Source organism: Hemiscyllium ocellatum, chromosome 32, assembly GCF_020745735.1.
Source record: "Hemiscyllium ocellatum isolate sHemOce1 chromosome 32, sHemOce1.pat.X.cur, whole genome shotgun sequence".
Taxonomy (NCBI): domain Eukaryota; kingdom Metazoa; phylum Chordata; class Chondrichthyes; order Orectolobiformes; family Hemiscylliidae; genus Hemiscyllium; species Hemiscyllium ocellatum.
In genome coordinates this window covers 46,021,991-46,045,110 of record NC_083432.1, presented here as the reverse complement: position 1 = coordinate 46,045,110, position 23,120 = coordinate 46,021,991, and the positions used below count along the sequence as shown (strand labels likewise).

The 23,120-nt window shown below is 39.8% G+C and overlaps 1 protein-coding gene across 3 annotated transcripts in view; it reads left to right on the top strand.

The window, feature by feature from the left end:
• Positions 1–23,120, top strand: part of LOC132831055 (rho GTPase-activating protein 23-like) — a 516,705-nt gene that overhangs the window by 430,996 nt on the left and 62,589 nt on the right. For all 3 annotated transcript variants that reach the window (XM_060849107.1, XM_060849108.1, XM_060849109.1), the window contains 7 exons: positions 434–571; positions 7,411–7,701; positions 10,165–10,217; positions 16,345–16,439; positions 19,060–19,184; positions 20,061–20,216; positions 20,632–20,710. In XM_060849107.1, coding sequence (XP_060705090.1) covers positions 434–571; positions 7,411–7,701; positions 10,165–10,217; positions 16,345–16,439; positions 19,060–19,184; positions 20,061–20,216; positions 20,632–20,710 — 937 coding nt within the window. The remainder of the gene's footprint in view (positions 1–433; positions 572–7,410; positions 7,702–10,164; positions 10,218–16,344; positions 16,440–19,059; positions 19,185–20,060; positions 20,217–20,631; positions 20,711–23,120) is intronic.

The following is a 23,120-nucleotide window of genomic DNA, read 5'->3' as shown; positions in this document are numbered from 1 at the left end:
AAGGTACCAGAAAAGCACTCCTCCTCCTCCTCCTGGCCTCCACTTGCTTTACAATGCCTCTTCAGTGGTCTGACCAGATGCTCGCTGTTTGAATGCCTCCCTCACCGCCTTCCAGATTAGGATTCCATACTGATCTCATTGTTGTAGTAGGATTCTGATCTGCATGAATGACTTTCTAGGAGAAAGTGAGGACTGCAGATGCTGGAGATCAGAGCTTAAAAATGTGTTGCTGGAAAAGCGCAGCAGGTCAGGCAGCATCAAAGGAGCAGGAGAATTGACGTTTCGGGCATAAGCCCTTCTGTCTGACTCTGGCCAGTGTCTCTCACATCTGCAAGTGAACATTTTGAATATGAGAAATGAAGAAGGTACTAAAAATTCTGTTTTTCATTATTTTTAGGTATAATTATTTGCAATGTTATTATTTACTTTTTAGTCCTTAGATAACTTGGAAGATACTGAAAACAGGAGGTCTAAGCGACATTCCACATCAGAACTCTGTGACGTGACCTTCAGTGATGTTAGAAACGAAGGATGGTTGTATTTTCGACAGCTTGTCACAGAGAAGGGAAAGGCAAGTCTTAACTCTGCTTCAGCTTCAAAGGTTTTGTTAAGCAGGTCATTTACTCATTTAGACATAACTTACATTTATGCAATGTTGCTTTTATTCAACTATTAGAGCAGAAGTAGGCCATTTAGTCTGTTGGGTTCACTCTGCCATTCAGTGAGCGCATGGCTGATCTGATGATCCTCAACTCCCAACTTGCTGCCCTATCCCCGTAACTCTTGATTCACTTACTGATTACAAATCACTCGCAGCCTTGGATGTCCCCAACAAACTAGCCTCTATAAGAACTTAGGAAATAGGAGCAGGAGTAGGCTATCTGGCCATTTGAACCTGCTCCACCATTCAATAAGATCAGGGCTGATCTTTTCATGGGCTCAACTCCACTTACCTGCCCGCTCACCATAAATCTTAGATTTTTGAACAGTAAAAAAATTATCTATCCTTGCCTTGAAAACATTCAATGAGTTAGCCTCAACTGCTTCAGAAATTGGAATTTCACAGGTTCCACAACCATTTGAGTGAAGAAGTTCCTCCTCCACTCTGCCCTAAATCTGCTACCCTTATTTTGAGGCTATACCCCCTAGTTCTAGTTTTACCTGTCAGTGGAAACAACCCCCTCCCCCCCGCTTCTACTTTTTTCACTCTCTTCATAATTTTATATGTTTCTATAAGATCCCTTTCATTCTTCTAAATTCCAGTAAATATAGTCCCGATCTACTCAATCTCTCCTCATAACATAACTCTCTCAACTGCAGAAGGAACATTATGAACCTCCTCTGCATCCCCTGTAGTGCTAGTATATCCTTTCTCAAGTAAGGAAATCAAAACTGTACATCGTATTCAAGGTGTGGCTTCAGCAGCACCTATACAGCTGTATAATAACCTCCCTATTTTAAACTCCATCCCTCCAGCAATGAAGGACAATATTCCATTTGCCGCCTTAATTACCTGCTGCACCTACAAACCAACATTTTGTGAGTCGTGCACAAGGAATGCTGCAATGTTTCACCAATTAAATAATGATCTGTTTGTTGTTATTTTGACCAAAATGGATTACCTCACTTTTACAGACATTGTACTCCATCTGCCAGACCCTTTCCCACTCACTTAATTTATCTATATCCCTCTGTAGACTGTAACCTCTACACCAAAGAATGCAGTTTTGTGTCATCTGTGAACCTTGACACACTACATTTGGTTCCCAACTCTAAATCATCTGTGTAAATTATAAACCGTTGAGGTACCAACACTGATCCCTGAGGCACACCTCTAGATACTGATTGCCAACAAGAAAAGCACCCACTTATCCCTACTCATTGCTTTCTGTCAGTTAACCAATCTTCAATACTTGCTAATACATTACCCATGATGCTGTGCACTTTTGTTATGCAGCAGCCTTTTGTGTGGCATCTTTTTGAATGCCTACTGGAATGCCAAGTACACCATATCCACTGGCTCCCCATTGCCCACCATGCTCATAATTTCCTCAAAGAATTTGAGTAAGTTAGTTGAACATGACCTGCCTTTCAGGAGCCCGATGGGACAATTTCTATCCAGATGTCTTGCTATTTCTTTCTTAATTATAGATCCAAGCATTTTCCACACTACTGAAGTTAAGCTAACAGGCCTATGATTACCCGCCTTTTGTCCACCTTTTATAAACAGTAGTGTCATATTTGCTGTTTTCCAATGTGCTAGAACCACTCTAGAGTCCAGTGAATTTTGGTATATTAACACAGGCGCATTTGCTATTTCTCCTGCCAACTCTCTTAGTACCCTGGGATACATTCCATCAGGGCCAGGAGATGTCTACCGTTATGTTATTTGTGTCTTCCACTGTGAAGACAGACACAAAATATCTGTGCTTAAAAAATTCCACAATTTGTCAGCCTCTGAGAGAAAATTTTCCTCCATATCTCTTCCTAAATGACAACTTCTCGGTCTAAGATTATGCCCTCTGGCTCTAAGTTCTCCTTCAAGGGGAAACTATTCTCCATATCCACCCTGTGAAGCCCAATCAGAATCTTCCATTTTTCAACAAGGTCTCCTCATTTTTCTAAATGTCAATGAGTACAGGCCCAATCTAACAACATAAAGCATTTTATATATTTGAGGTTTAGCTACTGTTGTACTGTAAGGAAACTTTCATTTGCAGTTATGTATTGGTTAATCTCTTACAGAATTGCAGAAGGAAAGGCAGTGGCAGAGTGATAATGTCAGTGGGCTAGTAATCCAAGATTCCAGAATAATGTTTGAATCCTGTTGTGGCACCTGGTGAAGGTTGAATTCAATAAAAATCTGTAATTAAAATGCTGGTCTAATGATGATCATTAAAAAAAACCCATCTGGTTCACAAATGCCCTTACCTGGTCTGGCCTGCATGTAACTCAAGATCTTCAATAATGTGGTTTACTCTTACCTGCCGTCTGAGGGAGCCAGTTAGCTTAAAGGCAATGAGAGGGAAAAAAAATTGTTGGCCTTGTACCAATATTCACATTTCACATAAACTTCAAAAGAAGGAAGAAACAAGGCACAGGGACGATGTCTTCAAGTGAAGCTGTCCAAGATGCACACTCAATTTGGTCTCCATTTTAACACTAAATTCTGTCTTTATTTTAATGAAAAATAGATGATCTAATTATGAAAGTGGAGATGTAGAGTTGAGTTGATTTATTATGAGTCCTCTTTGTTGCAGACTGACATGTTTTAAAAGATTTTGCATGACCTGATTTTTTTTTTACAGCCAATTAAGTATTGTTGTTATTTAGTAAATATGACAGCCAGTTTGCAAACCGCAAGGTCCCACAGCAACACTGAAACACATGACCAAGTCATGTTGATTAAGAGATATATATTGGACAAGAAAAGTTCTGCATTCATCTTTTTAATATTGTTTACTCTCTCTTTGAGAAGGAAGACATGGAAACAGTCCAGGCTAACTGGAGAAGGTGAAACAGCCAGAATGTTTAGTTGTGGGTATCTACTCCAGGAGTCCAAGTGATGCTCCTGGCTTACAAGTAATGAATGCTTGTCCAGGTGGCCAGTAAATCTGGTGGCGAGATGATCGACTCCTTAAGATATCATCAGGGGCATCATCACCTTGCCTAGCTCTGCCATAAGGTTTGCCATGCTCGTCGTGCATGCATACGGAATAAGCTGCGAACCACATATTGCTCAAGCAACGCCAAATGGCCCCAAATGAAAATGATGTTCATTTCCATCCTCTCCACTGAACCTGGACTGCATAACAGAAGATTCTGTCCACAAATGTTTTTATTATGCCTATTTTTCACATAGGAAGTCAGTTTAATTTGTTCCATAAATGAGATGTAAGCAAGGGACAAGTCGCAACTCAAAGGCAATTGTAATTCATGTATACATTTTGCATCTAATAGAACCACATAATGTGTAAGAAACAGCAATTAATTGAAATTTTCTTAAGTTTTCCTTTCTGCAAAAAAAGCCTCCCTTACTCCAGAAGCCAGGATTAGTGAGTAAACTTTCCTGTCATTCCATTATTAACCAGCTCTATTTTTATGAAAAAAAAACAAATTCTGGACTGATGTCAGGAAGTTGTTCTTACAGGAAGTGAACAGCACATAGGATATTAAAACAGACACCCTGGAATTGTTTCACAAAATTACCTACACTACTCTTTCTGTTTCATTCAGTCTTACATTGCTTTTAAATACTAACTCAGCGCTACTGCTTTTCCCAAAGTATTATTAACTTATTCAACATACTGCTGTGATCATTCTGTTATTTCTCTTCATTTTATACCAGTTCTATTTTGTTGAAAAAAAAGGTTAACTGCTAACAATTTACCTTTTATGATGTGTTGTATGATCTTGAACCTAGGGTCAACACTGAATAATGAATAAATAATAATTAAACTCTGTTGATACATCATATGAAGTCGTTCAATATTGAGGAATCATAATAGGGTGGCACGGTGGCTCAGTGGTTAGCACTCTGCCTCACAGAGCCAGGGACCCGGGTTTGATTCCAGCCTCAGGCAACCATATGTGTGGAATTTGCACATTCTCTCCGTGTGTGTGTGTGTGTGGGTTTCCACCAGGTGCTCCAGTTTCTGTCCATAGTCCAAAGATGTGTAGGTTACGTGGATTGGCTGTGCTAAATTGACCGTAGTGTTCAGGCATACCTAGGTTAGGTGCATTATTCAGGGGTAAATATAGGATAGGGGAATGGGTCTGGGTGGGTTACTCTTCAGAGGGTTGGGGTGGACTTGTTGGCCCAAAGGGCCTGTTTTCTCACTGTAGGGATTCTATTTAAAAAATGATTCTGTAATATCCTGATCCAAGCATCTAAATATTTTATATAACCATAAAGTGGTTTAAGTATGAACACTTAGTGTGAGTCTGTGTAGGATGTGGTTTCGTTTGTCAGCATCCAGCAATTTTAAGCGCAACACACAATTATAACTCTATGCTTATAAATGTGTGACAAGGGAGTAAAGCAGGCAGATTTTGTTGTTGTTTATGAAATCACACATAAAAGGTTGCAATTTGTTAGCTTTAAAGTTCTGTGATTAAGTAAAAATGTCGTTAATGATATTTAAGTATATTCTTTGTTTGTGCAACATAATATTGATTTCACTCATGCTGCTCGTCATTTAAAAATCTGGAATGCAAATTACAAAACCAGTAACTGATCAGTAAATAATCATTAATGTGCATTTTAACAATAGAGAATTAATTTGGTTTAGAATACTTTGTCTTCCATTCGCATCTTAAGCACATAATCTAATTAGCAAATAAATCCAAAAATATTCATAAACTCAGCAAGTCAGTCAGAGCCTTAAAGAGAAAGGTAGATATACTTATGAGTTGACAGCCTTTATCAAGTATTCTGTAGAGTAGCTTCCAAAAACAGCACCCTGTTTTCTGCTATTTATCTTCAGCACTCATCTTTTTGACGTCTGGGGAATTTTTTATTTGTTTACAAGCCACCTTATAAATGGTTGGTAAACCCCATGCCTTCTATTGCAGCATGCATACAGAGCTCATGTTTCACCATCATAGTACTAACTGTAGGAACTTGTAATATAACTATCATGCGGAAGAAAGGAAAACTAAAGTTAGTGCAGTTATTTGTCTTGAGTACTGATGCCCATTTATGATGAAGTGTTGTGCATGTTATCCTTGAATACTACCATCGTATCCTCAGATCAATGTAGTATCAATAATGGGCTAGAAATCTAGGGGAAGGTTTTTTCAGTGGTGCAGAAGGATGGTAGTATTTTCAATATGAAAAATCCCACACAAATATAAGGTAGCTGTTGAATTATGGTGTTGATCTCTTATAAACATGAATGGTAATTGCAGTGCTGTATTGGTTAAGAAGAATACTGCTTTTCTGCACAATCAAAAATGAATGAATGACAGTTACTATTGGCTATGAGTAAATGAATTGGGGTAAAAGGATATTACAGTTTAATGTGATCTGCTGATTTATATTATTATGTTAAGCTGTCTGTTGTGAAATTTGGCTGTCTGGATACAGAATTGGCTGGCCCTTAGAAGACAAAAGATGGTAGTAGGTGGAAAGTATTCAGCCTGGAGCTCGGTGACCAGTGGTATTCCGCAGGAGTCGGTTCTGTGATTTTTATAAATGACTTGGATGAGGAAGTGGAAGGATGGGTTAGTAAGTTTGCCAATGACACAAAGTTGGTGGATAGTGTGGAGGGCTGTTGCAAGTTGCAACGGGACATTGACAGGATGAGGAGCTGGGCTAAGAAGTTGAAGATGCAGTTCAACCTGGAAAAATGTGAAGTCATTCATTTTGGAAGGCCAAATTAGAAAGCAGAATACGGGGTTAAAGGCATGATTCTTGGCATTGTGGAGGAACATCGGGATCTTGGAGTCCATGTCCGTAGGTGCCACTCAAGTTGGTAGGGTTATTAAGAAGGCGTATGGAGTGTTGGCTTCCATTAGCAGGGAGATTCAGTTTGAGCCGTGAGGTTATGCTGCAGCTCTATAGATCCCTAGTTAGACCACACTGGGAATATTCAGTGTTCAGTTCTCGTTTCCTCATTTTTGGAAGGACATGGGAGCTTTAGAAAGGGTGCAGAGGCAATTTACCAAGATGCTGCCTGGACTGGAAGATATGAGTTATGAAGAAAAGTTGAGGGAGCTAATGCTTTTCTCATTGGAATGAAGAAGGATGAGAGGCGACTTGATAGAGATATAAAAAATGATGAGAGGTGCGAATAGTCAGACTTTTTTCCAGGGCAGAAATGGCTATCACAAGGAGGCATAATTTTAAGGTGATTGGAGGAAGGTTTAGGGGAGATATCAGAGGTAGGTTCTTTACACAGTGGTGGGTGTGTGGAATTTACTGCCAGCAGTGGTGGTAGAGTCGGACACATTAGGGACATTTTAGTGACTCTTGGATAGGCGCATGGATGATAGTAAAATGAAAAGTATGTATATTAGTTTGATCTTAGAGTAGGATAAAAGATTGGCATAACAACAATGGCTGAAGAACCTGTACTGTGCTGTGCAGTACTATTCTATGCTTTACTTATTTACTCAGTTTATTTGATTTTCTAATGATTTATTCATCTGTTTCTTTACTTGTCCATTAGTTCTGCTCATTATTTGATGGCCCACTGATTTTTCAGTTATTCGATTATTCATGTGTCACTCCCAAAACCTTCGCTTTCCATAAATTAGGAAACTTATTTCTTTTAGTTATGCTACTTTTCATTTTATCCATACATGGTGACTAAACATACTTATTTGTAAAATATTAAAATAAATGTCATTCTGTTATTAACCAATTCGGTCATTTAAAACTAATCATTGTTCAATTTCTTTTAACAGAGAGTTGTGAGCAGCATTCGTTCTTGGAAAAAGATGTACGCAGTCCTGAGATCACATTCCCTATACCTGTACAAGGATAAAAGAGATGCAATGACTTATGATTGTGAGGATGAACAGCCCATTTGTATTAAGGCCTGTTTGATTGATATTTCATACAGTGAGACTAAAAGGAAGAACGTTTTCAGGTTGACTACATCTGATTTCTATGAATATCTATTCCAAGCTGAAGATCGAGACGATATGTTGAACTGGATTAAAATTATCCAAGAGAATAGTAAAACAGAGGGAGAAGTAAGTATGATACAAATTACTTATTTTTAATTCTAGGAGTTAAGGGTGTCACCTACAACACAAGCTCCACCTTCAGAAACCATCAGGTTTCACATCCCACTGAGTACAAAAGCAACTTGAATTTCCAATCTAATACTTCAAAGCTGAATACCTGATGTTTTAATATTTCTAGTAGAAGGACACACAAACCTACGATTATAATTCATAATGATGGCACAGCAAAGATTAAAAGTTAGTGGCCTTGACATTCATATAAACTAGGTCCTTTGAACCTGTTCTGCCATTCAGTATGACCATGGCTGATCCTATAACTTAGCCCCATATTACTGCTTTCTGTCAATACCCTTGATGTCTTTAACATCTTTTTAAAAATTGTCAATCTCGTTCTTAAATAAACTCAGTGACCCAGCCTCCACAGCCTTCTGTGGTAGCAAATTCCACAGGTTGACCACCTTCTGAATGAAAAAATGTTTCTTCATCTCAGTCCTAAATGGCCTACCATATATACTGAGACTGTGACCCTTGTTTTACACCCGCGACTAGAGCAAACATTCTTCCTGCATCTAGTCTGCCTAGCCCCATTAGAATTTTACTCTTTTTAATATATTCTCTTTCATTACAGGTAGTTCTTCTATGATATGGTGGTGCCATTCTTGTGCAAACCTGTATTATAGAAAAATCATGCTTTACAGATGTTGGCAATGTAATTAAGTTAGAGCCAACACGTGTTTTAAAAGTTTGCGCTTTGGAAACTGTCCCCAATTCGTCAGTCACGTTACAGTGAATTTGCGTTAATGAAATGCGCCTTGTAGCAGAATGATCTGTGTTCTAAACACCAGTTTTCAGGCACTGTTGAACCAATCTCTCATCACAAGACTCTCCTACCATCCCTGGTGTCAGCCTAGTGAACCTTTACTGTACTCCCTCAATGGCAAGTATGACCTTCATTTGATAGCAAGACCAAAACTGCACGTAATCCTTCAAGTGTGATCTTACCAATGGCCTATAAAACTCGCGTCTTCTGAAGAACTGTGGAATACTATTCCCATCCAGCTCATAATCTGCTGATTTTACTGTAGCATTATAGCAATACTTGCCATTGACCCATTTTCCAAAGGAAGGAAATTCCATTACGTATCCATTACTCTATTTAAATAAGACATTTTGTACAATTTGCAGTCTCATTGAAATTTAATAGTTGCTGATGATGCTCCCTCAGACTTAGGATACATTGGAGCGAAATGACAACAGTACTGCTGATTTCCGAAGTAAAGTGTTTTATATTGTCAGAAGTCGTGGGCGGCACGGTGGCACAGTGGTTAGCACTGCTGCCTCACAGCGCCTGAGACCCGGGTTCAATTCCCGACTCAGGCGACTGACTGTGTGGAGTTTGCACGTTCTCCCCGTGTCTGCGTGGGTTTCCTCCAGGTGTTCCGGTTTCCTCCCACAGTCCAAAGATGTGCGGGTCAGGTGAATTGGCCATGCTAAATTGCCCGTAGTTAGGTTAGGGGTATGGGTGGGTTTCACTTCGGCGGGTCGGTGTGGACTTGTTGGGCCGAAGGGCCTGTTTCCACACTGTAAGTCTAAGTCTAAGTCAGGTGACACCGGGTTATAGTCCAACAAGTTTATTTGAAATCACAAGCTTTTGGTGCATTGCCCTTCGTCAGGTAAAGTGAGAGAGAAGCACACAGACACAGAATTTACGGGCAGAGAGATCAAAAGATCATACTAATGGTGTGAGTAGAGTGTCAACAGGCTGATTAATAGGTCTCCGCAGATGATCAAAAATGTTAGATGGTGTGGGTAAAGTGTCAACAGCTGAAACACAACCAAAGGGATGACCTATAATCTGATTAACTGGGGCAGAGACATAATTTTAAAAAATAAAAATAAGGTGGTTTTGGAGGCAAACCAAATGACTGGAATAGCATAATAGGTATAAGAGTTGCATGCCAAGGGTCGAACCAAAGTAATAAGTAATCCAAAACTGAACAAACTAATTAAGGTAGAGAAATCATAACCATTTATCAAGGTGATGGTGTCACAACAGGATGGTAAGAAAGATTTTACAGATACAGAAGTGTGGTCGGGTTATGTAGCACAATATGAACCCAAGATCCTGGTTGAGGTCATCTTCATTGGTATGGAATAGTCGTCAGACAGGGATGTTCCCTCCCAGTCGGGGAACACTTAAGCAGTTCAGGACGTTCAGCCTCCAGTCTTTAGGTAAGCATTCTCCAAGGTGGCCATTGAGATACACAACAACGCAGAATCGCCGAGCAGAAACTGATTGCCAAATTCTATACATTTCCATGTCTCCCTGTGTATATCAGATCCATTATATGGAGAATTATGGAATAAGTGATGCTAACCAAAGATTTCAGAATGGTTGTTCATCCTTTCTTCTTGATTACATATTGGTGCTAAGAGATTACTTTTTTTATATTTGTTATTCATTATTAGGACATAAGTTCAAGACTGATCGAAGTTAAATTAAAGGAATACAGAAACCAGAGGTAATGAATCAGCTATATATTGAATTATTTGATATTGTCTTGCTCATGAAACAACTGATCAGAATTTTTCATCATTTGCTACTGAGTTAATGAATATCTTCCTCCCAGTCTGCTTGTGCACTGAAACCTTTACCCTTGTTAGCCAAGGACGTTTCAGAAATGGTAAATGCTCTGAAGGGAACGAATAGTACTCTAAATCAGTTTTCCTAACTGATATTTTTATTTTTGGGTCAGTGGTGAATATGATACTGTTTCAAGTGTCCTTTTAAATGTTGATTTCAATTGAACTGCTAATTGTCCTGCTGAAAAGAAATGAATTTCTTTATAGTGTTCAAATTCCATATATCTTTCTCTTGAAACTTGATTGCTATCAGTATTTATGTGTGCAAAATAACCACATATAAAGTGTTACTGGTGGTGCTATTGTGGTTCTGTGTGATGACTGTCATTTTGTTACTATTTTAAAAAGGAGAAATTCCAAAAGGAAATATTTTGAATATTTACCAGAATTTGGCAAAGTTCCTTTGGTATTCAAACATTATACAGTACTATATTTGGTCTAACAGTGCAAGTTGTATTAGAACTAATACTAGTGCCAAAATATTGGGAGGTAAAGAACTCTGTGCCCTCATTAAAAAAAAGTTAAAATTTCTAAAAAAGGCTTGTTTCTGTATATCATCAGTGGATGTTGAGATTGTACAGCATGTTGGTGAGGCCACGTTTAGAGTACTGTGGATAGTTTTGCTACAGGAAGGATATTATTAAATTGAAGTGGGTTCAAAAAAGATTTACCAGGATGTTGCCAGGACTGAAGGGTTTGAGTTAAAACGATAGGCTGGGACTTTTTTCACTGGAGCATAGGAGCTTGAGGAATAACCTAGTAGAGGTTTATAAAATCATAAGAGAAATAGATAAAGTGAATAGCAATAGTCTTGTCCCTAGGATGGGAGAGTTCAAAACTAAGGGACATCATTTTGAGGTGAGAAGCGAAAGATTAATAGGGACCTAAGGAGCAACTTTTTCTCACACACGCTAGTTCATATGTGGAATGAACTGCCAGAGGAAGTGATAGATGCAGGTATATTTATAACATTTAAAAGACATTTGGATAGATACGTGAATAGGAAAGGTTTAGAGGCTTATGGGCCAAATGCAGGCAAGTAAGACTAGTTTAATTTGGGAAGCATGGTTGGTAGGATAAGTAAGACCAAAGGGTTTGTTTCCATGCTATATGACTCTATACGTGAAGTTTTACAGAAGCACAGTGACCTTATTTTGTTCTTTTGACCTTCCTAGACTAAGGTGTTAATTACCTTAACCAGATAAGCTACCCAAGAGCCTGTCATATCCTAATTCTTTTAGAAACCTTAAGTAGTAACTTTGTTTACAAACTATTGTTTAATTTTACTTGATGGAACTTACAGTCACACTATTTTGATTAGGGATGTTTATTTGCTGCATAATGGGCAATATTTAAGTCTATTTTGGCATCCAGGCTCAGATTATTGTCTGCTTATTATTATATGCTGCAAATGTGACCTTGCTGAACCCAAATTCAGTGTTGTGTTTTCTACAATTTTCAACAATAGGTACTATTACAACCAAGACTAGAGGAATGTTGCATTGCTCTGGTCCCTCAATTCCATGGGTTGCATCATCAAAAAAATATATTTTTCCAATTACCGAGATGACCAATTAGATGCCACTATGTTGGTTTTTTAAAACAAAAAGGCCTTTCAACCAGTGTGGGTTGTTTTGGAGTCTGTTGCTTTGATGGGCTGGCACATATCAAGTCACTAATTATGCACATTTATCTTTGAAGTCTTCTAGACACAGTTTGCTCAGAAAACATCGTTTTGGAATTCTTTCAATCACGCTTTCAAATAGATTTTACCCTGAACTTGTGTGGAGAATTTTCTTCTCAGTAACAGAAGAGATCAGCTGGTTTAAAGCAGGCTTCCCTCCAATTCAGAAACAAAAACAGACATTGTTGGAAAAATTCAGCAGGTTTGGCAGCATCTGTAGAGAGAGCTGATTTAATGTTTTAGGTCTAGTGACTCTCCTTCAGAACAGACCCTTCTACCTTCCAATTCAGCATGTTCTCAGCAAGCCTCCCTCCAACTCGAACTTGTTTTTGGCAGGATTTCTTCTAATAGAGATAGATAAAGCAAGAACATCCGAGTTAGTCACTGTTCAGAAAATCCTACTGCGAACCAAGCAGTTATCACCAGTCTTATGATTTCTAGATAGTCTTATGATTTGTAAAGAAAAATCTCAATGTTTACATTGAAGTTTCAGAGGCCTCATTTAAAGCAAATACTCCACGTTTGTCTGCAAAATTTGAAATAAATTCCTTTTTTTCACAAAACTTAAAACTTCAAAATATAAATCCTCCAAACTAAATTAAGTGTTAAGTGTCTTTACAGCAGCATTTCTTAAATATGGACTGTAAGGATGTCGCAAGACTTTATTTAGTTTTTCTTTTTCCTTCTTTCCTTTTTTCCCCAATCTACATTCACTTCTCTGAGCTTTCTGCATTTGCACAGTGAAAGAGAACGTTTTATTACTTGTACGTGATGTGATCTGTTGAAGGATTTTTTTATTTGCCAATCCAGATAATTATCATTTTGTTCATTGTGGCGTTTGCTTTTTATGTCCTCACTCAAAACAGATACAAAATGCTCAATTGATACCTTAAATGTTTACCTGCGTTGCCCCTATTAATGTTTTATGTACACATACATCCAGGTCCCTCTGTCATGTACCCCTTTAGAGTTACACCATTTATTTAGATTCTTTCTCCATGTTTTTCCTACCAAAGTTCTGTGTATTGAACTCAATCTGGCACAAACCCACTCATTCCAACAACTTATTAATCATCTTCTCAAGTTCTGCTGTATTTTCCTCACTGTTTACAATGGTTCCACATTTCGTATCATCTCCAAATATTGAAATTAGGTCCTGTAACCCAAGGTCTAGATTGTTAATGCATAATTGGGAAAAGCAAGGGTCTTAACACTGATCCCTGGAGAACTCTATTGGAAAGCTATGTTAATGACTACTGTTGTTTTCACCTGGCAAATTTTGCAACCATGTTGCTGCTGTTTCTTTTATTCATGAGCTCTAGTTTTATTCAAATGTTTGTAGTGTGGCACTGTATTAAATGTGTTATGGAAGCCCAAAGTATTCTCTTGATCAACTGTTAGCTCTTGGGGGAAAAAATAACTCTAGCAAGTTAGTTAAAATTAATTTTCCATTAGGAAATTTATACTGGCTGTACTTAAATATTTGTCTCTGGTACTACTATGTTGTCCCAAATTATTGATTCTTGAAGTTTCAACCACCATAATTAAGCTGACTGGTCTGCAGTTGCTTGACCTATTCTTGTATCCTTTTTTGTAATAAGACCATAATGTTTGCAGTTTGTAGTGTTGGTGTGGAATTGATGGGCCAAGTGACTTGGTTCCACACTGGAGGAATACTGTGATTCTATGATCCCTCTGAACCTTCTTTATTTACTCTTGTTTTGATTAGATTACTTAGTGTGGAAACAGGCCCTTCGGCCCAACAAGTCCACACCGACCCGCCGAAGTGCAACCCACCCATACCCCTACATTTACCCCTTACCTAACACTACAGGCAATTTAGCATGGCCAGTTCACCTGACCTGCACATCGTTGGACTGTGGGAGGAAACCGGAGCACCCGGAGGAAACCCACGCTGACACGGGGAGAACGTGCAAACTCCACAGTCAGTTGCCTGAGGCGGGAATTGAACCCGGGTCTCTGGCGCTGTGAGGCAGCAGTGCTAACCACTGTGCCTCCGTGCTGCCCGTTTTGAGTTATATTTTCTACCTGATATCTGTCATAAGCGCATTTTTTTGCTTTTGAATCATACCTTTTACCTCTTTTGTCATCCAAATAACTCTGAATTTGTTTTCCTTACTTTCCCAATTAAGGAATCAACCTTAACTGTGTTTTATTTTGTTGACCAGTGATTAAGAATGCTTTTCTTGGTGGAATTTTTTTATAGCTCAAATTACAAGAATATGATCAGTCTTTGGCTAGGAGGGGCAAGTCAAAGGATATTTTACTGTAGAACTAGTTTCTGCTCATATTGACTTTCTCAATGGTAAAGAGAAGAGATAGCTGAAGTTACCATGAAGGTCTTACCTTCTCAATCTTATGTGAGGCATGGTGACCCTCAGTTAAAATTCACCACCTGCCTTTGGCTTTCTGAGACTATGGCAACATACTAAGGCAGCATATTAAGCACTCACTGGAGGTGGAATGACCACAGTATCCTCTTTTTCAACCATAGTGAAGCAGAGCACATCAGTGCAAAAACAAAGGCTTCACAACAATCTCTAGCAGAAGTGCCAAGTAGCTAATCTATCTTGGCCTCCTTTGAGGTTCTCAGCATCACAGATGCCAGTCATCAGCCAGTTCAGTTTTCTCTATGTGATATCAAGAAATGGCTGGAGACACTAGTTATTGCAAAGGCTATATTCCAACAACAATATTGAAGACTGGGGCTCTAGAAATTGCTGCAGCCCTAGCCAAGCTGTCCCAGCTGTATCCCCTGCAGGCCAAGTTCAAGCAGGCCAATTATGGCCCCATTAATCTTTTCTCAATTATCAATAAAATGATTGCCGGTGTGATCAATTGTGCTATCAAGAAGCACATGAGAACACCACCTGCAAGATGCCCACTTGCTGAAGCCAAGCACCACGTACACCTGGAAATGTATACCATTCCAACATTGTCATTGGATCAAGGTCCTGAAACTCCCCCATTAATAGAATTGGGTGCACTTCTCCCAAATGGACTGCAACAGTTCAGGACCGGAGTTCACACCATCATCTCAAGGCAATTCGGGATGGACAGAAAGTATTGGCCCAGCCAGCAGAGCCCACCCCCACTGCATGAACAAAAAAAGAATAAAAGATGGGTTACTATCAAATTGACTGAATGAAATTGTGTATTGTAGCTAAATCAGCAAAATAATTTAACCGGGGACAGTGAGGTCTGCAGATGCTGGAGATCAGAGTTGAGTGTGTGTTGCTGGAAAAGCACAGCAAGTCAGGCAGCATCCTGTCAGGAGCAGGAAATTCGAAGTTTCAGGCCAGAGCCCTTCATCAGGAATGAGGCTGGGAGCCTCGCAGTTGGAGAGATAAATGGGAGGGAGGTGGGGCTGGGAAGAAGGTAGCTGAGACTGCAGTAGGTGGATGGAGGTGAGGATGACGGTGATAGATCGGAAAGAAGGGTGGAGGGGAATGGTGGGAAGGAAGATTGACAGGACACGTCATGAGGATGGTGCTGAGCAGGAAGGTTGGAACTGGGGTAAGGTGGGGAGAGGGGAAATGAACCTGGTGAAGTCCACATTGATGCCCTGGGGTTGAAGTGTTCCAAGGGGAAGATGAGGCATTCTTCCTCCAGGCGTCAGGTGATGAGGGAGCGGTGGTGGAGGAGGCCCGGGACCTGCATGTCTTCTGCAGAGTGAGAGGGGAGTTGAAATGTTGAGCCACAGGGTGGTGGGATTGGTTGGTGCGGGTGTCTCTAAAGCGATCTGCAAAAAGGCATCCAGTCTCCCAGTGTAGAGGAGACCACATCTGGAGCAATAAACTTCACCAGTTTCCTCATTTCCCCTCCCCCCACTTTACCCCAGTTCCAATCTTCTTGCTCGGCACTGCCTTCATGACCTGTCAATCTTCCTTCCCACCTATCCGCTCCACCCTCCTCTCCGACCTTTCACCATCACCCCCACCTCCAACCACTTATTACACTCTTAGCTACCTTCTCCCCAGCCCCACTCGCCTCCCATTTATCTTTCCACCCTCAAGGCCCTCAGCCTCATTCCTGATGAAGGGCTCCTACCTGAAACGTCAAATTTCCTGCTCCTCGGATGCTGCCTGATCTGTGCTTTTCCAGCAACTCTCAAAAATAATTTACCTGCCTATATCGAAAGGTTTGCTAGTGAATTGGTCAGATAGCCTTAAATTCAATCCTGGAAATTTCTGAATTATTTGGACATAGCAATGTGTCAAAACACAGGTAAATAATTACTGCACTGCTACTTTAGTTCTAGCTTCTTCCTTAACTGATAGTGTATCTGTGTTGCCTTGCAGCCCCGCAAATAATAAATCTGATTCTTCGCCAAAGGGATCTCGTCATCATGTCAGTCGGCGTCCACGATCTCCCAGGCAAGATAATGTGAACAAAGGTAATGCAGCTCAACATCTTGTACTATCATTACCTACCACAGGCATAATACCCATTTAGTGCTACAACTCTCATAATTTTCCACTCATTTCAATGATTCACATTGCAACTAAATCTCCATTTATTATTAGTTAAAACAAAGTTTAAAGTTACTTTGCAATGATTGTGCTATCTTTACTTAAGAAATGAGATTAACTCAGATATGACAAACTGAAAGATTTTAATGTAAGGAAGATTATTTTCCCCAGTTTTGGAGTCAACCATGTGTAATTTAAAGTTCAAGTAAGATAATGAAAGGAAAGCTTGTCAAAAATTTCTCTTAGACAGTTGTTTTGCCACATTGCTGCCCTGGCAGGAACATTGCATGTTATTTTTGTTGGAAATTGTTGTTGTTGAGAAATTTAGTTGAAGAATTATGGTTCATGGAAGATATCACGGGTCAGGAGAGAAGACTATGTAAATATTACTTAGTTAATATAAAGAATAATATTTGAGAGTGTACAGATTATGGAAAGTGACCAAAGGAAGTGAGAGGTTTTGTGGAAATTGAGAGGTTCATGCAAAGGTTTGAGAAACAGACATATGCTTTTTAAATCCTATAGAGCTTCATTGTTCTAGTGTTATTCAGTAGGAATGTGGTACTGTTACATTTCCACAGCAGAACTACCAATGGGATGAATTGCCAATAGAACTGTTTCCCTCAGCAACCTAAAGATGTGTAAATAAAACACTTGCTTGACTGTATCTGCAAGAGTTAACTAATGCACCAGAGGGCACTCTTGTTCCAAGCACTGTAGTGTCTTCATGCTTCACAGACCTCCACAGAGAGGGAAGAAAAATGGAAGAGTATTGCTTCAGCTGAGGACATTGCTGCACAAAGACTTGTCAGCAGGTAACTTCCCGACCCAGCTGAAAAAGATTTGAGTTACCTTGGAAACAAAGAATATTTTTTTTAAAAAAAGCAGATGTAATTCAGCCTATGGCATACTCCTTTTCTTAATATCCATTAGATCCAAATATTCCTTTCAAATTCTGAGAAGGGATGACCTTGTTAGTAGTTGGGATGCCTCTCATTCACATCCAAACTGCATAGTCTAAATCTTACAGAAATCTGTAAAATGTCAAATAGATTGCAAAACTATGTTTGTGATGCTCTCTTCCTCAATTCTCATCAGTATGTACTAATGCAGAAGTATCAGTAGTTAAATTTTAGGTGAATTTTCATTATAACCAAACCATGGAATTAACCTCTTCGCCCAACTTTAAGAGTTACTATCTAATCAGTTGTTGTGCTTTCCAGCCAAGTATGCTACTGGGAATGCAGTTGAGCAATACTAGAGAAGCAGTGCCTATCATAGAATTCAATATGACCTTCTCTTTGTTACTTCTGAGAGTTTGCCTGTGGCAAAGATCACTAACTACATTTTGCTTGTATTACAAAACTGAGGATCTTTGTATGAATAGAAAATAAATAAAAGTTTTTAAGTTTTTTATTGAGAATAACAATTAAAGAAATATGCCCATTGTATATTTGATATTGCTAACATGCTACAATCAGAAGAAATCTCAAACATAAACAAAATTACTAGAGCAATCCAGCAGGTCTGGCAGCATCTGTGGAGAGTAAACAGAGTCAACATTTTGGGTCCGGTGACTCTACTTCAAAAGAAATCTCACCTCACTTCCCTTAGTAAATGATCACATATCACCATAATAGCAGACTGCAGAACACTGCTTTTGTTTTTAAAATGATGATATTCATTCTTTTTAGTATTTGAATTTAATTAGAAAATTACTTAGCTTACAAATATACAAATGTCCTTGAGGAAAGGAGACTGCCATCCTTAATCTACAGCAATGTGGTTGATTCTTTACTTTCCCTCTGAAATGGCCTAGCTGAAAATGTGTTGCTGGAAAAGCGCAGCAGGTCAGGCTGCATCCAAGGAGCAGGAGAATCGATGTTTCGGGCACGAGCCCTTCTTCAGGAAGGGCTCATGAAGAAGGCTCCTTCCTGAAGAAGGGCACATGCCCGAAACGTCGATTCTTCTGCTCCTTGAATGCTGCCTGACCTGCTGCGCTTTTCCAGCAACACATTTTCAGTTCTGATCTCCAGCATCTGCAGTCCTCACTTCCTCCTCTGAAATGGCCTAGTAAGCCATTCAGTTGTCTCAATTGCTAGAAAGGAAATAAAATGAAATCAGACTGACAACCTGACATTGACTAATGCATCAGAAACACAGTCCTGTCGATCAACAATGTCCTCCTTGCGAGTATCTAGGGGGTGAGCGCCCTGATTTGGGTGAGCTATCTCACAGATTACTTATGCCTGACAGTCATGTTCTTAGATTCACCCTTAATACACAACATCCCAGACAATACCCACCAGAAGGACAGACCCAACATGGATAGCAATACAGTGTGATACAGTGAGGAAGGTGTGTTCCAGTTTTCCTTACCGTGGACCGTAGACCCCACAAAGCCTTATAGCACCTGATTAGTCAGTACTCCCACATGTTAAATATCACCTGGAAGAAGCAACGACGCTACAATTACTGACTGAACCTTCCCCATAAAGTTATCTGGCTTAGGTTTCACATTTGGCTGCCTGTTTATTTTTCCAGATGAAAGTAGTCTTTCGAAGGACAAGAGTTCTTGGTTGAACATAATGAAGAAAGCCAAGAAAACAGTTTCAGGAGCAGCTTTTGGTGTTCGATTAGAAGAGTGTCAACCTGGTATAAATAACAAGGTAATTAGCTGTGTTTTACTAGGCTGTGAGTATTCACACTTTAACACCTTGACATAGATACCTGATTAGTATTTTAATTGGGGTTTTATTTCTGCTGTAGTTTTCTCTCCCTAAGTCGCTCCATCACTCAATCTAATTCTCCTGTAAGACACTCTGAAACTAAACTCTTTGAACAAGTTTTGGATCTCTAGTCCTACTACCTTGTTAGTAGTTTGCCTTGGTACCAAATTTTGTTTGATTGCTGTGAGTACCATAGCATGTTTTACTACGTCATGAGCATTAGTGACTAGGGGCTTATAGCATTGTTGCAATGTTACTGAACTAATTGTCTCGAGACATGGAATAAGCTCTGGAGGCATAAGTTCAAATCCTTCCTTGGAACTTAGAAAAATCTGAGATTGATTAACAAATCTGGAATGAAATGTTAGTTTAATTTATTAATGACCCTGAAATGATTACCATAAATATTCATGCGGTGCATTAATATCCTTTGGAATGGTATTCTACCTTTCTGGACATCCACAGCAATTAATTGACTCTTAACTGTCCTCTGAAACAGCTACCAAGCCACTCACTTGTTTCAGGCCTCTACAGGAAATATGTTTGTGGGTACATCAGCCATTGAAACAGATAACTTAGTACCATCTTCTTAAAGTTAGTCAGTGATGAGCAAGAAATTCTGGCCTTGCTAGTGATGCACAGATCCCAAGGTCAAGTGAAAAATATAAATGTAAGTCCCTTGTTTAAATTTGTTTTGGTGGTGATGGATATAATTTCATCTATTATTTGTTTCCATTTTAGACTTCGTGAAGCTATCACACTGCAATATTTAACCATGTTGTTCAAGTATTTGTGTGTTTGTGTTTGTTCTTTCAGTTTATACCACTGATAGTGGAGGTATGTTGCAAGTTGGTGGAGGAGAAAGGTTTGGAGTACACAGGGATCTATAGGGTACCAGGGAACAATGCCATGGTCTCCAGCCTACAAGAACAACTGAATAAGGGAATGACTGATCTAAATACCTCAGAAGAAGTAAGCTTCTGATTCTTCTACAAGCACATTACTACCCCTTTTTCTTGTTTTGTACATTTATCAGTAATTTAGAGGTATATTTGAAGGAAATTAGCTAAGAACCGTAAACAGTTTGCTCACATTTCTGATAGGACTGTACAAAGTGCTCTCTGTTGAATATCAGCCTCTAACCACAATCTGTAGCTGTGGTGACCACGAGTAAAAGCTAAACATCATTTAGTACTGTTCATTTAGATAGATAGAAGAAACTTCAAATTTGAATCATGCCTTCAATGAGGGGTCTGTGATGCGTAGTGGCAATTTTCTACTGTAGTTTCTATATTCCACAAAAGAATGGTTAACAGTGTGATTTATATTTGAGTAGTGTCTAATGGCACATAATGGCTGTCTGTATTGAGTAATTTTATCTTTGCAGAAATGGCAAGACTTGAACGTGATTAGTAGTTTGCTTAAACTGTTCTTCCGAAAGCTTCCTGAGCCTCTCTTCACAGATGGTGAGTAAATCATTAATACTGTATTGTTTTCAGTTAGGTAACAGTCATTATACTAAAGTTAGAGCAATAAATGTCTTTTTAAGGAAGTTGAAACCTGTAGTTGTAAAGTTGTTTAAAATGATCCATTAAGTTTCACATTTTAAAAAATGATTTTCAGTTATTTTGTGCATTTTCACATTTGACCAATGTGCCAAAATGTTTCTGAAATAACTCCAAGGAGCCAGGCATCTTGTGTCCAAGTCACCCTTTATTTACATGTATACAGTGCATAGACGCTGACCAGCCAGCTTAAAGTCAGTCTCTAGAAATGAAGAGATGCTCTGCCTCCCCTTCCCCCCCCCCCCCCAAACACCCCAGAAAGGTCCAGAGGTAGTTGCTCAGGAATCCGCACCTCCGTGCTCGCGAGTTCGAATGGCTGTCGGAGGGGAGGGCCGTGACGGCGAGGGTGACCAGGGTTGGGGACGTGCTGGGTGCCGAAGGCCTGGGCTGGACGCTGCCTCAGGACATAGCGAGCAGGGCAGCGGTAGACGTCCGGTACGTGGCCACGGCCATCCGACGCCTTAAAACGGAGGTGCTCGGACCCAACGTAGTGCACCAGTTGGAGGACGCTCACGTGTGCGGTGGGATCCCGTCCACGCTTACCCCAGCCTGGACGGAATTTCACATTGGCCCCAAGGTCCCGTACTTCCCGCGGGAGCCTGTGCCCCACAACCAGAGCCGCCTCCGGAATTTTAATTTTGTTCCCTTTCAGGGGGTAAAAAGGTGGGCCCTGTATAGACTGCTGCTGCACACCGTCCACCTCTTCTCCCTCATCCACCGTCCGGACACGCCTTGGCGTGCACATTTGCCACCAGGCGATAGTTACGCGGTAGTTTTTAAAAAAAAGGGAAAAAAAATAAACAGGAGATTCAGAGAGTCTGTTTGTTTCAAGGGCTGGTCAGAGCCTGTCCATTATGCACTTATAAATGAAGGATAACTTGGTGATGAGATACCTGCCTCTATAATAATTTCAGGAGCAACAAGAGAAGACAGTATGCTCCTAAAAACAATTAGCTCGCAACAGTTGTCTTTGAGTTGGGGTAAGCGTGTCTGGCGTTATGTCTTTATTCAGGAAGCTTGATCCATTCAATCCTGACAAACACTGGGCCCAATATATGGAAAAGAAATGGCTATTTATTCCAGGCAAATGCCATTGGGGCAGATGAAAAGCACAAGTAATTCTTACTGCTTGCGGACTGCAGCATTTTCAGTTATTAGCAACCTAACTTTCCTCCAGCACCAAGCGCTAAAACCTGCCAAGAGTTGATGGATTTAGAAAAGGAATATTAGAGCCCCTAATTCTGAGACACTATTGGTTTTATTTGGCAGTTTCAGAACCAGGGGAATTCATATTCAGATTTTTGATGAGATTAAGATGACTTGCAGAGGCATATGATTTTGGATTAACCCTGAATGAGATCCTGATACATTGTTCAGCTGAAGCCCAACTGAACTAAACAAAGCACTGCAACCGGCTTTGTCATTAGAAAATGTAGCAAGTGGAGCATGTGAGCTACAGTGCATCTCAAAGGACACTCTCACTTATCCGAATGAGCTTGGAGAATACCACTTGAATATAGGCAATCGTGGATACTCATGCAGGGCATACGTTGAGCAAAGGGACCGTAGGTCAGCCCAGAGCAAACTCCAAAACAAAACAAAACAAAACTGAGCCTCGACCAAATGTCTAAAATGTTTCTTGGATCCGGGCTGAAAAGCCATTGTAGTCGCTGCCAGTATGCAGACTCACGACAACAAAGGAGGCTTTAAGAGGCCTGACGTGAGTCAGAGCCAGTTGTAAGACCAAACGGTGTCTCAGCATCTCATTCAGGGTTAGTATATGTACAGGTTCTTTTAGTCTACAAAGAGCAAAGCCCAGTGTTATTAATAATATGTAGTTACCAGTACATGGAAGTGTGGCATAATTTTTCATATTCTCAGAACTACTTCCCAAATATTGCCTAATCATGACATCACATCTAATGTCAGACATCATGTTGTGAGATTTACAAGCGCAGACTGGCTTGTAAGGTTAGATGATCAGAATTTGTTTTGATAACATTTGCAAAATTATGAATGAGTTTAAATTTGTCACTGTTTGGTTCTGAGAAGTTCTCAATTACTACAGATTATTCCAAAAAGATAAGGTATCAGAAATTATTTAGCAACAAGTGAAACCAGCTGTTTCTCAGTGCTACTATGGATTAGCAACACAAGTTGCTACAAACTGCCACAAACAGGATGCTGTTATCAACTAAAAAGAGACTGTGCCAATTACACAAATAATTAATCTTCTACATATGCACCTGATGTGTGTGATACTAAGTATGTAGACCATATGCCCCAAAGACTGGCAGATCATACCGAATAA